The 14,667-nt window shown below is 43.2% G+C and overlaps 1 protein-coding gene across 1 annotated transcript in view; it reads left to right on the top strand.

Annotated features, from left to right (window-relative positions):
• Nucleotides 1–419: 419 nt before the first annotated feature.
• The window catches only part of LOC137915725 (laminin subunit alpha-3-like), a 52,053-nt gene continuing 37,805 nt past the window's right edge, over nt 420–14,667 (top strand). The window contains exons 1-9 of the mRNA XM_068758843.1: nt 420–683; nt 1,169–1,321; nt 9,496–9,613; nt 10,223–10,341; nt 10,429–10,599; nt 10,968–11,068; nt 11,754–11,869; nt 12,568–12,686; nt 13,108–13,198. Of these exons, the coding sequence (XP_068614944.1) occupies nt 420–683; nt 1,169–1,321; nt 9,496–9,613; nt 10,223–10,341; nt 10,429–10,599; nt 10,968–11,068; nt 11,754–11,869; nt 12,568–12,686; nt 13,108–13,198 (1,252 nt within the window). The remainder of the gene's footprint in view (nt 684–1,168; nt 1,322–9,495; nt 9,614–10,222; nt 10,342–10,428; nt 10,600–10,967; nt 11,069–11,753; nt 11,870–12,567; nt 12,687–13,107; nt 13,199–14,667) is intronic.

Below are 14,667 nucleotides of genomic sequence, written 5' to 3'. Positions count from 1 at the left end.
TTCATTCTATATATCTGACTATCAAAATCCAACATTGTTTGTCTTTACGCATGTTTTACTCGTGCTTTTAATGACCCCCTCATTAGGGAGGGAATTTGTAGAGTGTAAAAAAACAAACACACAAAAACAAACAAACCCGTGAATAAAGACGTTACATCTGGACGTAAGACGAGACCTTTGGCCCCCTTCAGCGTTTCCGATTAACCCCCAGTTCGGTCAGAAGACGGGAACCTTTGGAAACATGCGGCGGAGAGAGTTCAGTGCAGTTCAGGTTTTGCTCACTGACAAGCGAACGTCTCTTCATGTTACGGGAGCTCCGCGCGTAACTCGCGTAACTCAGTTCATGGAGATCTTCGGATGACGGAGTCCTGCGCGCGGCGCGTTGCTCTCAGCATCTACTGGAATCCCTGATGTCGAGCATGGCGAGAGGGATGAGAGGGACTCATCTCCTCGCTGTACTTTTCACCTTTTCACTATCGATCTCGACGGACGCAGATGGAGTAGAAATATCTGATGGCTCAACTGGCTTTACTTTGAATCCTCCATATTTCAACCTCGCCGAGGGGTCTAGTGTATCTGCTACGGCGACCTGCGGTCAGGATGCGTCTGGGAGACCCAGGTACGATTTATACTGTAAACTTGTCGGAGGTCCTTCTGCTGGAGCTTCTCCTCAAAATATCCAGGTAAGGTAACGCAGGATGGTCTCAGCAAAGCTTTCGGTCCGTGCGTAAAAATCGGAAGAACGTCCATACGCAGGCACTGAAACAGGGAATTACTTTTAGTGAATAGTAATTTGTAGTCAGCAAACTATTTTATTAAGTATGTTTAGCTTTTTATATGAACCTGCCGCCTCATAAAGGCGTGAAAGCCCCGAAAATTCCGCCCGCCTGACCGAGAAACCGTGAGAGGGGAGTAAAGGTTGGGACTCAGGAAATCTATGGGCCGGATTTATATGGAACGTGTTTGTTCTGCTTTCACACTGAATAAATAAATGACCCTGACATCCCAAAACGTTTCCCGACACTTTAGACTCACTTGTTGGTGCAGTATAGTTTTCTCTGCATTATACTTTTATGCCTTTGCCTGCGCTTTGACATAAAGTTCACACGTGACTTTTGGCACCTGGTTTTGCTCCATGTCTAAACACAATCAATTTGACACCATTTAGGGTCAGTTTTGTGACTACTGCAACTCTGCTGACCCAAACAAAGCCCATCCGGTGACCAACGCCATCGATGGGACAGAGCGCTGGTGGCAGAGCCCCCCTCTCTCCACGGGGCTGGGTCACAATGAGGTGAATGTTTCCGTGGACCTTGGACAGGTGAGATTTGCTTTGAACCGTCGCTACCTGAAGCTTGAGTCGTGATGGTTGCGTGGTGACAATGAAATAAGTTGAGATTTCCTCCTTGATTGTAATTATATGCACCGTTTCATCTTCATCACATCAGTCTGCAGTGGTCATGTGGATAATGTGCTGCTTGCTTGCATGCTTGCCAGGAATCGGATTCCCTGGTTGGCGAATATTCTTCTACCGTGACCCCGTGTCTCGTACAGGAGTTTGGTTCACAGCCCCATGAAATTGCACCTAATGCTCAATTATCCACTGGTGGGAAAGAGCGGAATTCTATCTTGAGATCAGGGATCAGAAGTAGGATGGTTTTGGAGTCGGGTTAGATGAGTATAGAACAACAACAGCGCTCCAGTCCCACACGTGTTGCATATTTGGCTCCCGGCGAACACTGTGTCAGACAATGGGTGTTCGCTTTTCTATCTCTGCATTTAGACGGACTGAGCTGAGCAAAGATCCCGCACAGCTTAATATAGTCCACAATTAGAAGAGGATGGACACAGGCGGGGCCTCTGTACACGTCTGACTCCAATATCTGGTAAAGCTCAGTTTATTCGCGAGCAAGGAAAGCCGCATTATTGCATTATGGTGTGCTAAAGATAGCACGACTAGATCCCGGTGACGTCCAGCCGCTAGATACCCTGCCCTCCCTTACTACAAACACACACACACCCCTCCCCCTCCCCACACCTCAACCACATTCGCACACACACCTGTCGCACACATTTTTTCTTTTTGTGGCATCTGATGCAACCATGACAGTGTAAACAAACCTCACCTGCCAGTCATGCAGTTGTTATATCACTGGCAACTCTATAAATGGAAGAAAAAGGAAATTGTGGGGATGAGATCACTTATTATAGCTGAGATATTTTAAAACTGTAATTGAAAGGATTATTTATTTATTTATTATTATTATTTGTTTTGCTTGGCAGAGTGTGTTACTCCTTTATCCTACAAGTGGAATCTCGATGCTTTATCCAAGACAGGACTGGAGCTGTTACGTTCTTTGACTGGTCCATGTGAGGCTTTGCAGATCAGAATAGATGATATTTTTCTTTTTCAATGAAATATGCAGGCTCGACCCCTTGATAGGGCTTTGTGGTTTCTTCTTAAACCAGCACAGGTGGCTGTTCTGCTCTTATCTGTATATCTGTCAGTGGGTATTTTGGATAATGACACAGCTGATGTTTGTGATATAATTGTGAGGTTCAAAGCGAGAGGATGTTTTTTTTTTTGACAGAACTATTTCCCCTTTTCCTGTGAAGATGGTTGTTTGAAGCGAGAGCTCTGCCAAGTTAAAGTTTAAACTACGCTCAGTGGTTTTCCCAGATACTGATCATGAACTTAAAATGTCGATTTGAGTAATAACAGAAAGGAAACCTTATAAGATATTTTCTTAAAATATACCAGAAATACAGGCTACAGTATTGATGCTGGTGATGGAAATAGAGTTGTGAAGAGTAAACATTTAGTTCCCAAAAGCTAAATTCATCACAATCTTATTGGACAATCCAATAATTAATTGGACTGAGTAAAATAATGTGAATTGTAAATGTACTGATAGTTTTTAGTGTGACACATTCATCAACATTTTACGTGACTCGAGGAACTTTTAACTCAATATTATTCAATCCTCAATTTTACCTTCACCATGACAACCAAAGACCAGCTACTTCTCCAGCATGTTGAACTATGTACAGGACGCAGCAGGCCAGTCATTGTTCTGGTAAATATGAACACCACGTATCAGACTTCCAGTCGCTCCTTTTTTTTCCCGGGGAATGTATTTTAGGAGGCCTTACCACATGCGCTTATCTGCCCGAGTGAACCCAGAGTCGACCACGTGGGGCAAACATACTGGGGCTTACCTCTGACTGTCTCATCTGATGATGCTGAGCTGCCTTTGATTGGCTGGTTTCTGACAGTGAATTTACATCAAATATAAGTGGTTTAAACTATAAGATCTGTGGCTGGATTGATGTTGGACTTTCTGAAACAGTTATCTTAAGTATATCTGTGGGTGGCGGGTGTTTATCGTATTTATATTGGAGCTTGGAGTGGTGGGATTGAAGCTTTAAACTGTGCAGATTTCATTTTCAATCTGTGATTTAGAACTTGGCTCCTTATCAGGCAGTGATGGCGGGTATGCAAGCTTTTCCTTTTGTTCAGGATGTGAATGAGTGCAAGAGCAATTACTTTGGTTGGGGAAGTTGGCCGGGGGGAGGGGGGGGGGGGTGATCCGGTTCAATTTATTGCATCGGTTTTGATGCTGCGTACGATTCTACAATCGGCCAGAGACAAAAGCTTTCAAGAAGTTAATTTTAAGAGACATTTGTCTGAAACATAATCCCTCTTTTTCCCCACTGAAGTTGGTTTGAAAGTTTTATTTGTAGTTGTCGCCCCCTTTTGTGTTCGAATTCTTCCAGGCGGTATTGTGTGACATCCTTTCTGTGTTCTCACGCTGCCACACAGGCTGCTTCTTTCTAAGTCGCCCTGAATGTGACCCAGGCCTCTCTTTTCACTTCGATAAATGCATAGAAACGACAAAATGCACACCATCCAAGTCTGAAAGGACAAAGTATTTTCCATTTACATCTGCCCTACATCCAGAGGAAGCAGATGTTGCATGCATGCATGCACATTAGTAGATCATGGTGCATCTGTGCAAACCGAGCAACAATTGCTTATTAAATAGAGGATATACTCTAATGTTGTTAGTATTTAATAAAAAAAAAAAAACATTTAATAAACAGTAGATTAAACTGCAGTTAAAAAATCTAGTGCCCCGTGATAAATATTTGTGCAGCTGGCTCAGTTTTGCCGTGGGGACAAGATTGGTCGTTAGACATGCCACGAATGTTGTGGTGACGATGGAGGTGATGTAAGTGCCTGTCTTTAGCCAGTGCCTGAGGCGCCAGGCCGATCCAGCAGATATTTGCTGCTCCTCCAACAGCCACCACATACGAGTTCGCTGCATAGCGCTATAGGTCGGCGAGCACGTCGCACGCGACTGAAGGCTGCAGCGTCTCATAACTCTGGAGCTGAGTTGTGGAAAGACTTCTAGGGGGTTAGCGTGGAATCTCTCCACCTTCTCAAGGCCTTTGCCGTCAATGCATACATAAGCAATCACATGTTTACTGACGCAGGCATTGAGGCAATGTCTTTGTTGTTTTGCAAACCAGGTGTTGATTGATCAGGGTCATTGATACAGATGATTATTGGAATTTTTTGAGCAGCTGCATTTCATGCTTTCACACTAAGGCCCCAACACGTAAAAACTTCAATATATTTCGTGTTTACAGTTACGCCTGCTGTTCTCTTGTAACCTTTGGCCTTTCTTTGTTAGTATAATACTAATTCTGTCATGGAGACAGAGCAAAATACACCAGACTGCCCCCCCCCCCCCCCCACACCTGCTGCACATAGACAAACAGTTGTACATTTCATTGTTTCAAACTGGAGAGCAACTGCTCCAGTTTGCTTTGTCTGGCAGGGCTGATTTACTCCCACAGAAGGTGATGCCGTCTCCTCCTCTGAATTCCTCTGATCTTTGCGGCAGCCTCTCAGCGGCTGGCTCAGATGGCTTCACGCTGTCAAGATTCTGATCCCACTGCAGATTTAAGTCATCATGGCCATGCAGTGCCCTCAGCTTGGAATTCAGGATTAGAAAATTCTGTGATCTGCTTCTTGACCGCGCTTGCTTAAAACATACCCAACAATGCTTGCAAGCTTGTATATGGTTAACTCCACCGCTGTCAAAACGAAGAACCTAATAAAAAAAAAGCTGTTAAGATGAGTTGTGAGTGGTGATTAAATCTAATTCAGTGTAAAATACGTATATGGTGACTTCTGACTGAGTGTCGTGGTTTGTGTGTCCAGCTTTCTTGTCAGTCATAAAAACTGAAGCTGTGAGGTGAGGTGGCAACGTGTCCGGGGCGTACCCCGCCTCTCGCCCGTAGTCCGCTGGGATAGCGGCACTCGTAAAGTGCTGCAGGCGAGTCGATCGAGGTTGTCTCAGCTACAAGAAAATGGATGTATTGATTACAATTTCTGAGAAGCTGTGAGAAATCCCTGAACTGTCCATTTCACAACACGCAGAGATGGTAATGACAAAGAGCCACATCCGTTTTCAGAGAACTCTAATCGTTCTGTGAGTGTTAAATGCCGGCCTGGAGCTTTGCAACATGGAGCTTTTAAGGTGTCACATTCACATTAACAGGGATTAACTCGGGGTCAATAATCCAGAAAGAATAATAAGAATAATACGCTGTGTGTGTGCTGTCAAACTGCATTTATGTGTTGCTTTGAATGTAATGAAAGGGAAAATGTTACTGTGCTGATGTTATAATATTGTTTGCAGCGTTAATTAGAGGGTTTATGGAGATCTGGATACTTTATACCTTGTATACAATATTATAAGGGGTTGAGGTCAAGAATTTGAGATGGGGTAGGAAGGCAAAGAGGGTAGATGTCAAACAGTCTATACCTGCCACAGCTCAACCCTTGACCTTTTTGACACCCACACACCCACAGCCTTCTACACAAAAGCTCCTGGAACGACACCGGGGCTTTAGCCAGGCCCTGGGGCTGCAGATGCAGGCAGGGCCAGAGGAGCGCTCCGCTCAAGGGTTATTCCAAGTGTTATTTGCCACGAGCTCGTCAATCTGATTCATGTCTTCGTGCGCCACCGCAATCCTCCGCCGCTGCCATCACAACATTTTATCCTCTCTGCAAACAATGTGTTGGCACTGGGCATATTTCAGGAGTGTGTTTAGACTGGCAGGACATAGCTGGAGAGACAGAATTGAAGCTAAGGAAAGCCATGCCAGGACAGGCCCAGTCTTCCAGAATCATCCTGTCTGTTTCTGACTGGGTTGTTTTCCAGATGATTCTTTCCAACATGATTGGGTTACTGGCATCCAGTCAGAAACCCAACGAATGACCTCACACCATTCAGACTTGATGAGAGCTTAGCTTGCACCATATTCACTGGAGTGAGAATAATCAAAGGTGTGTTATTTCAGTCTTTTCTGATTAAACTGTGTTCATATTATTATACCATTTTACACCGTCTGTATAATACTGTAAAATACAGAGCAATGTCAGCATTGGTTCTACATCAGCAGACCTTGGTGTCAAGTGTCATTCTGGTTTTTTTGGTGTTAACTGAAGTCTTAAAATTTGTCATCCCATGTTTTTGTCACAAATGGTGGTGGAGTGGTACATCTAAAAATGAACATTATTTACTAAGAGCTACATCGGTGGAAAGCAAGGGGACTTTTTTTGTTTTGTTCAAAAATCATTCCTGGGCTTCACAGTAAAAAATAAGTTTGGCATGATTCTCCTGTACAACTGTAGAAGTCGAGGACTAAACATAATAAAACAAGTGTGCAAAAGAGAGCATGTTTTGGTGGCACACACATTTGAGCTCCTGCAAACTCCTAAGGCTGTGCAAAACCTTTTAACTCGGAGACTGGAGTGAAGACTCATTGCATCATAGTCAAATCAAACCAATTTGAGACGCTGGATTTCTCAGCATGAGCTGCATGGAATCCTTTTATGTTTCCTTTTTTTTCTTTTCTTTTGAAGCTCCAGGAATGTTTAGCTGACTCAGAAACTTTGCCAGCCTTGGATGATGACGCTGACTAGATAGTGATAGTGGTAACACTATTTCTAGCAATGCCAAACTGTACTTAATAGCCCTCCTTGTTAAAGTGTGAACACAATAATCCAGTCTGACAGAATCTGGTCAGGTGTATTAGAATACGTTTTTCTGTTTAGAACAGAACAGAATAGAATATTTACGAGAAACCCCTCGTTTAATAAACCCCATATCTGTCTGTACCCGGGACAAATTGTTGAGGAGATTTTCACTGCCTTGCATTGGTGTCAGAAACCAGTTCCTGAAAGCAGTGGCATGCGCTGCTTTGAGGGCATTAATAGGGAGAGGGAATGTGACGCTATGTTTGGAATCTGAGATGGGTCTGCATGCCAGCCTGCACGTCTCTACTCCCCCCCCCCCCCCCCCCCCCCCCCCCCAGCCTGCCTTCCTCTAGTTCCCTCAATGTCATCACAGCCTGTGCGAAGTAAACTTCCTCCTGATCCTCAGTAGCAATGACTGAAACTTGCTTCTGTTTTTAGCTGGATGGCAGCCCACGCCTTGTTGTGTGTGCGCCATTCTTCTTCTTTCTTTTTTTTCCCGCACATCCTGTGGCATACGAGTGGAAGTGTTCCCTGATTAATTTTAAGTCACACCCCACCTAAGTTTGAGGCAAGCAGGAGGCCTTTCAAAAACAAAATTACTTATTTACTGACAGAAATCTATTCTCGAAAAATCTATTCTGGAATATTTGCAAACTAATGACTTTGTTCTTAGTTGCCATTGATTTTTGATCGTTTTCAGAGAACGAAGCCAGACAGTTCCCCATTTGACCTCTGACCCCTCTCACAGTCCATCAACCCAAGTTCCACATGAACTTAAGGCCTATCCTTTTGATGGTTGGGTTAGCGACTCCCCACCTTTAGCCTTTAGCATGCTTTGCTTAGCTTTTGATACGGCTGTTAGACTAGCCTGCCCCGTGCAAGGAGAACTACCACCTTGACTGTTTCAAATGCCCCTGGGGGCATTCGTAAAGGAGCTGATGGATGCCGGACGAGTGTGGGCCTGCATTCATCTTTCCCAAAACGAAGACCAGCTTTTATTCGAATAGGCAACACATTCCTCAGCTCCAGTTTTCATAGAATCGCTGCAACCCTGAATGCAGGTGTCTTTCATTCAGTAAATATGCCTTTAGTGTTGCTTTTCAAACATGTTAAACGTTGGTTTAGGATCTATTCCGGCACTGAACAGATGAACTGTGCCTGATAAAAACAAGACGGGCGTGGCGGTCAGGTGCACGCCAGACTTTCTGTTGACACTGCAGGTGTCACGTGCAGGTTTGATGTCACAGGGTTTAAATTCCAAGCCACACCGAGTCCATTCCACGCCTTAACAAAGAGGGCATTGATTTCCACCGATTATCTTACCGTTGCACAATGTTCAATCAAGCTGAAGTCGCCCGCTTTCAGGGGCTGATGAGGATGTTGACGAAGTGCAAAGGACACACAGTCCTCTAACAATCATAGGTCTGACAGAAAGCTCAGTGTTACTCGTTACTTGTATGGAATGCATATTCTGATGGAAGGAGGAGATAGTGAGTTCAGAGAACAGACGTGGATCATGTGGGCTTAGCTCGGGTCTTTTCACTAACCTGGCTGCACCTGCACCACTTTTATTGACTCCGTGCTGACAAATGTTGGCAAATTGTTTGTGCGTTCCTGTCTGGCCACACAGAATGCAATTCTGCACAGAATAAAAGGCCAGGAGGGGAAGCCTTGGCCTTGATTCAGTCGTGTGGACGCATGCATTAAAGTTAGTACCTCCTCCTCCGTGATCGCCTGCGTTCGTTTGTCTGTCTGTCTGTTAGCAAGAGGTTACAGACGGATCTGGATGAAGTTTGAAGGAAATGTTGGGAATGTTACCAGGAACAGATAATTAAATTCTGGTGATGATCCAGAAGAGATCTTGGATTATGGATCACTTTTTGATATTTTCTTTAACATTGCAGTCAATGGCGTTTCAAAATTTGTTTCTCAATATCTCAGTTGATTATTGACCGATGTTTATGGAATTTGACATAGTCATGTAGGGTGAGGGCCTCTATCTCACCACTGAATCACATCTGGATCTGATCTCGAAGGAGGTCAGGAAAAAATATTACATTTGAACATTGAAAACCCCAACTCCAATTCACTTTTCATAGTTGTTGTATAAAGACACCAAGAGCAATATAGGACCTTTTGATGATGATCCAGATCACCATGTGGACGGTGTAAATCCAATTAGGAGGGGAATGAGCTGCTCGGCGGAGGTCTGCGCTATCTGAGTGCTTTTCTAGTTTGTTTTGTGGCAAGATGTAGAACATTGATCAGAAGTTGTGCTCTGAAAGAAAATAAAAGTGTTGTCGGCGATGTCTGCCAAGACTGGGGCTTACCTGAAATAACATGTAGAGTACCTGAAGCTACGACTTATGCCAAAACATTTTCAAACAGTGATGTATTTTTATTTGTACATCTTCTATTCTGTTTTTTGTATTTTTTTTTAGCTCTTTCACGTGGCATATGTCCTCATCAAGTTTGCAAACTCACCCCGTCCTGACCTCTGGGTCCTCGAGCGCTCCGTGGACAATGGCAGAACCTTCACTCCCTGGCAGTATTTTGCACGTAAGTTCCCAAGTGATTTTATTGTGTGAAATGTGCTTTTTTATTGTATTCTAAACAGAACAACACTTCCTGCACAGTGACTAAAGGCTGAAATAAAATGTTGAAACATTATGATTGAATTCCCTTCTGGATTTTGTTATATTGTGGGCTGTAAATAAAAATATGAAGTCCGCTCCACGTGCAGTCCCGCGACTGTTAGTGAAGTCTGGTAAAGATGGAATGTGTGTTTGTGTTTTTTAATCATTCTATATTTTTTCAACCACATTGTTAGTAACATGTTTGCAATAAACAGAAAGTGATTTCTGAGAACCTGCAGTTCAAAAACAAAAGCAGCAACCGCTCATTTACAAAATCCACTTAAACCAGAACAACACGGATAAGAGAACAACACGTTCGCTCGTTTCCGTGCAAGTGTGTGTGCACGTGAGCAGTAACTGTTGTTTCTGAATGGGATGCACCCCCTATTAAAAAATGCATTACATGTGTCTTTCCTGCTACGACAAGTAAAAATGCCTGTGTAATGATGATATTGTTCCTGTCTAAAATGAAAAACAAAATGAAGAGAATACAGGTGAGATGTTAAGAGATTTTTTATTTTGTTTTTGGCAGATTCAAAGCATGAGTGCATTGAAAGGTTTGGAAAGCAGCCGAATGCTCGGATATTACACGACGACGACCAGCTCTGCACCACAGAGTACTCCCGGATCGTTCCTCTGGAGAATGGAGAAGTAAGATATTTTAGCAACTGCATTCCTTTTATTACACCTCAAAAGCGGATTTTCTTTTTTTTTTTTTAATGAGTGTTTGTTATTCAGATCGTTGTTTCTCTGGTAAACGGTCGACCGGGGGCCAGAAACTTCACCTACTCACCAGTCCTGCGAGACTTCACGAAGGCCACCAACATCCGCCTGCGCTTCCTCCGCACCAGCACCCTGCTGGGTCACCTGATCTCCAAGGCCCAGAGAGATCCCACCGTCACACGCAGGGTGATGCTCTTATGTAGAACCTCACACAGAGGTGTCATGCATTTGGACAAACATCCGTTCCACCTACACTCGAGCTTCCCGTTTGCTGACTCAAACACTGACCATCTCCCACCTGCCGACACATTCATCTTTGTCAAAGGCCCAATGCGAGATCTGTCCATCCAGTCATCATGGAAGAGACAGCATGCATGCGATTGTGCATGCCTTAGTGGCAGTTTTTTTTATTTTTTTTTATATGATGCAGTGGTCGCACCGTAACTATAATGATTCAAGATTGAATTGACTTTGACTCCGGTTGCATGATGTTTTTTTGAGTTGTCACTTTTTAAAGGTGGTGTTGATAACGTTTTCTCCATATGTCATGATAGTACTACTACAGTATCAAAGACGTCAGCATCGGTGGACGGTGTGTTTGTCATGGGCATGCACAGGTGTGTGGTGGGGGGCGCCATCAGGAAGCCTCAAACAGGTCGGTGAAGCCCCTTTTACTTCTGCAATCTTAAAATAATTTCCATGTTCTTTACATCAAAGCCTAAACTGATACCTTATAAGCATTTTTAACGTTAAAGTGTGTCTTTGGGCATGACTTAAAGTTGAAGATGATGAAACGAAGACCACAGGGACAGCGCCAAATCTACTGATCTTGAATTGTTTTGCAGGAAGGATTGCCTCATATGTTTGTGCGGTGACATCACAGTAAAGGAAGCATGTTACTGTATTTTACTCTGATAACTGTGTCATTGTAGAGGCTTGTTAAAAGGGGAAGATGCCTGATAAAGTGCTGCCTTGAATTACAGTTGCCTTTTGTATTGCGGACCTCGAAACAGCAGAAGAACACAACGGATGAATGCTTCATTGTGTTATATTGTTTGCTTGGAAATTGTAAGAGAAAGTTCCCAGTGGATTAAAGCTGCCTTCGTCTCTGCAGCACGTCTTTAGCATGTTTTATCTCACTGATGTATATAATAAATATATATATATATGTAGCAGTTTTTAGTGCTAATGTTGCTATGTGCTGTCTGTTTAAAGGAAAACTATTATTGCGTTAATAATTGGTAAATAGCTAATGTGAATTTAAAAGCACTTTTTGGGTTTGTGCTTAGAATAATAATCTGAGCATTCCTAATCTCGGGTGCGTCTTGTCCTCTCTGCAGACTCCGGTGCGATTGCCAACACAACACCTGCGGCGAGTCATGTGACCGCTGCTGCCCGGGCTTCAACCAGAAGCCATGGCGCGCGGCGACTGTTGACAGCCCTAATGAGTGTCACCGTAAGTGTTGGTGTACAATGGTTTATTCGATGTGTAAACCAAACCAGTGGTTTGTCACTCCCTGTGCTGCAGCTTCCTTGAATTACGACCCCGCGGAGTGGATTGAAGTGTCCTGATATCTAAGCCCTGTTGTGGATGCCCTCATATGGTATTGTAGGGAGCCTCAGTGAGGAGATGAGAGGACATTCCTCATATGGTGTGTGAGATGAACAACACGGCGCACAACTAGCTGCAGGATAACTGTTCTTTGTCTTAGTCGGCGAGTCAACTGGGGAGCCGGGCCTGGCATCTTACCAGATAGCCCTCCACGCCAGTTTAAAGGCCAGCCAATCGGTCATGTTTCAGCCGGAGGCTAATGACTTTTGAGTGTTGGCACATCGATTCTCAGTGAAGCACGGCCTCGTTGCGACAACAAAAGCGGAGAGAAAGATGTAGACGACTTGTAATTCAATCAGTGCAACAGAGTACAGTATATCCTGTCACCAGCATTTATGAGAGGGGGGGGGGGCAGCGTGCAGAAAGAGGACCTGTCCACTTGTTTGGTTTCGATTTTAACGCGTCTCTGAATAGTTAACAACCAGACGCCTAATTCCTTCCTTCTTGGCGAATGAGTAGCTGAAGCATCTTAAGGAGTGTGTGTGTGTGTCTGCCTGTCTGTCTGTCTTTTTGTTTATCTCTGGGGTTTTTTTTCTCCGCAGCCTGCCAGTGTTTCTCCCATGCTTTCGACTGTTATTACGATCCAGAGGTGGAAAGAAAGGGAGCAAGTTTAGACACCTTCGGCAGGTACAATGGAGGAGGAGTGTGCAGCAACTGCCAGGTATGAAATGCACGTCAAGTCTAAACTGATTCCTGTGAGTGAATGTATGCTGTTGTTGTTGTGGAGAAGAGTATTAAAAAAGGGGGGGGAAAATTCCCTCCTGTGTATGTTCATCATCCATGGAGCATTTGATTCTGCACCAGCTACTCTGTAATCTGTGAAAGTTGGATTTTGGGGCCAAAGCAAAACCATTTATGCAAAATGTCCCTCCTCCTACTCCAAAAAAGACAACATGTTGCCAATTTCTTCCTTTGTTGTTGTGTTGGTAATATAATATACCTCTGGAATATTATACTACGGGATTGAAAGCGTTGCATCCCATCACGTGCATCAAACTGCATTTTAATTTATAGATTCTGCCCTAAAGAAGACTCGTTCAGCATCATCTTCTATCTCACTGCATTATTTTCATGTCCTTCAGCACAACACTGCTGGTGTGAACTGCGAGCGATGCCTTGAGGGTTTCTACAGACCCTTTGGAGTCCCCCCCGAGTCTCCAAATGGATGCATACGTGAGTAGCATTTTCATCTGTGTACCGGTACTTAATTACTGTCTTACCGCATGGTTAAAATAAGACAATGCTATTAAACGCATGGTTTTACCTTGTGAAATCACGAGCAAAATATGCCTCAAATCAATTTCTGCACCTGGTTTAATAACCTGAAGAATGGATATTGCAAAATTGCTTGGGTTGAACACATTTTCCAAATTTCTGCCACAACAAATAAACGCGAGAACTAGACAACGTCTCATCAGATAGTTATGCGATATTGTGGATAGCCAAAGTGGGGTTGCATTGAGCAAGAGGCGTCCTGTTTGAGACAGACACAAATGACACCGTTACAAAGAGAACCGTGCTAAACGAGGCTCTGCTTTGGTTTACATTAATGTAATGGCCCGTGGCTGCTCCTCACTGTATAAATATCTGGCAGTAGTTGTTTGGACATTAAAAAAAGCAGCAGAATTAAACCTGGTGCCCTGAGTGCTTTGAAAAAGTAAACTATGAAAACAGAGACGGAGACCCAATAATCATTATTACCTCTGCCAAGCGGGTAATGTTTAAGCTGCCGTCGGTTTGTTTTACTTGTTTTCAGGATTACACAAAGAACTACTCATCAGATTTTCATGAATCTTCGTGGGAGGGTTGGGTATATTTCAAGGAAGATCCCACCAAATGTTGATGTGGATAAAGCTAAGTGGGCGGATTAAGGAATGTTGTTTTCTTTGTTATGTGGGACTTTTTATTTTATTTTTATTTTTTTTATCTCCGCCAAGGAGGTTATGTTTGTGATGGCATTTGTCTGCCTGGGTCATTCAATTTTGAGAGCGATCCAGATACACGTCTGGATACAAGAAAAGTTTTTCCATTTACTTATAATGGAGGCTTTAAAAAACAATAAAAAATCCTGTCTATGCATTCAATTCACTCACCAAAAATCACAGTCATAAAGGGCGTCCGATATGAACTATCATGTAAAATGTCTTCTGGATCTGATCCAGAATCAGGTCAGGAAAGAATATTACATTTTAACATTAAAACTCCATTTATGGATTCAGAAATCTAACTCCGATACCAAGAACAATTAGAACCCTAGATCATGGGTGGGCAATTATTTTTTCTATGGGGCCATATGAGAAAGAAAAAATATTCTGGAGGGGCCGGCCAAAAGGCTAAACTCAATTCTGCATAATATTAATTGTATTTCTTTATTTAAAAAAAAGCAGTAAATTGCATTGTTTTGACAAGCTTGTAAGAGTATATGTTATAATTAAGCGATGAAAAATTGAGGTTGCCTTACAAAAACGTCATTTATTCAATTCAATTTCTCAAAACAATGGTAAAATAAATGTGAACGTTTTACCATTTGTGACTCATATTAGTGAACATTTTCAGTCACATTCACTCAAAAACACATTTTGACATTTAATATACTTTTGGAAAGTTGTGTGAAGGTTCTTAGCATCCTAAAGACATCACAA

The sequence above is a fragment of the Brachionichthys hirsutus genome, unplaced genomic scaffold (genome assembly GCF_040956055.1).
Source record: "Brachionichthys hirsutus isolate HB-005 unplaced genomic scaffold, CSIRO-AGI_Bhir_v1 contig_289, whole genome shotgun sequence".
In the NCBI taxonomy this organism is placed as follows: domain Eukaryota; kingdom Metazoa; phylum Chordata; class Actinopteri; order Lophiiformes; family Brachionichthyidae; genus Brachionichthys; species Brachionichthys hirsutus.
The sequence above is the reverse complement of the archived record's forward strand: the minus strand, read 5'-3'. Positions and strand labels throughout refer to the sequence as shown.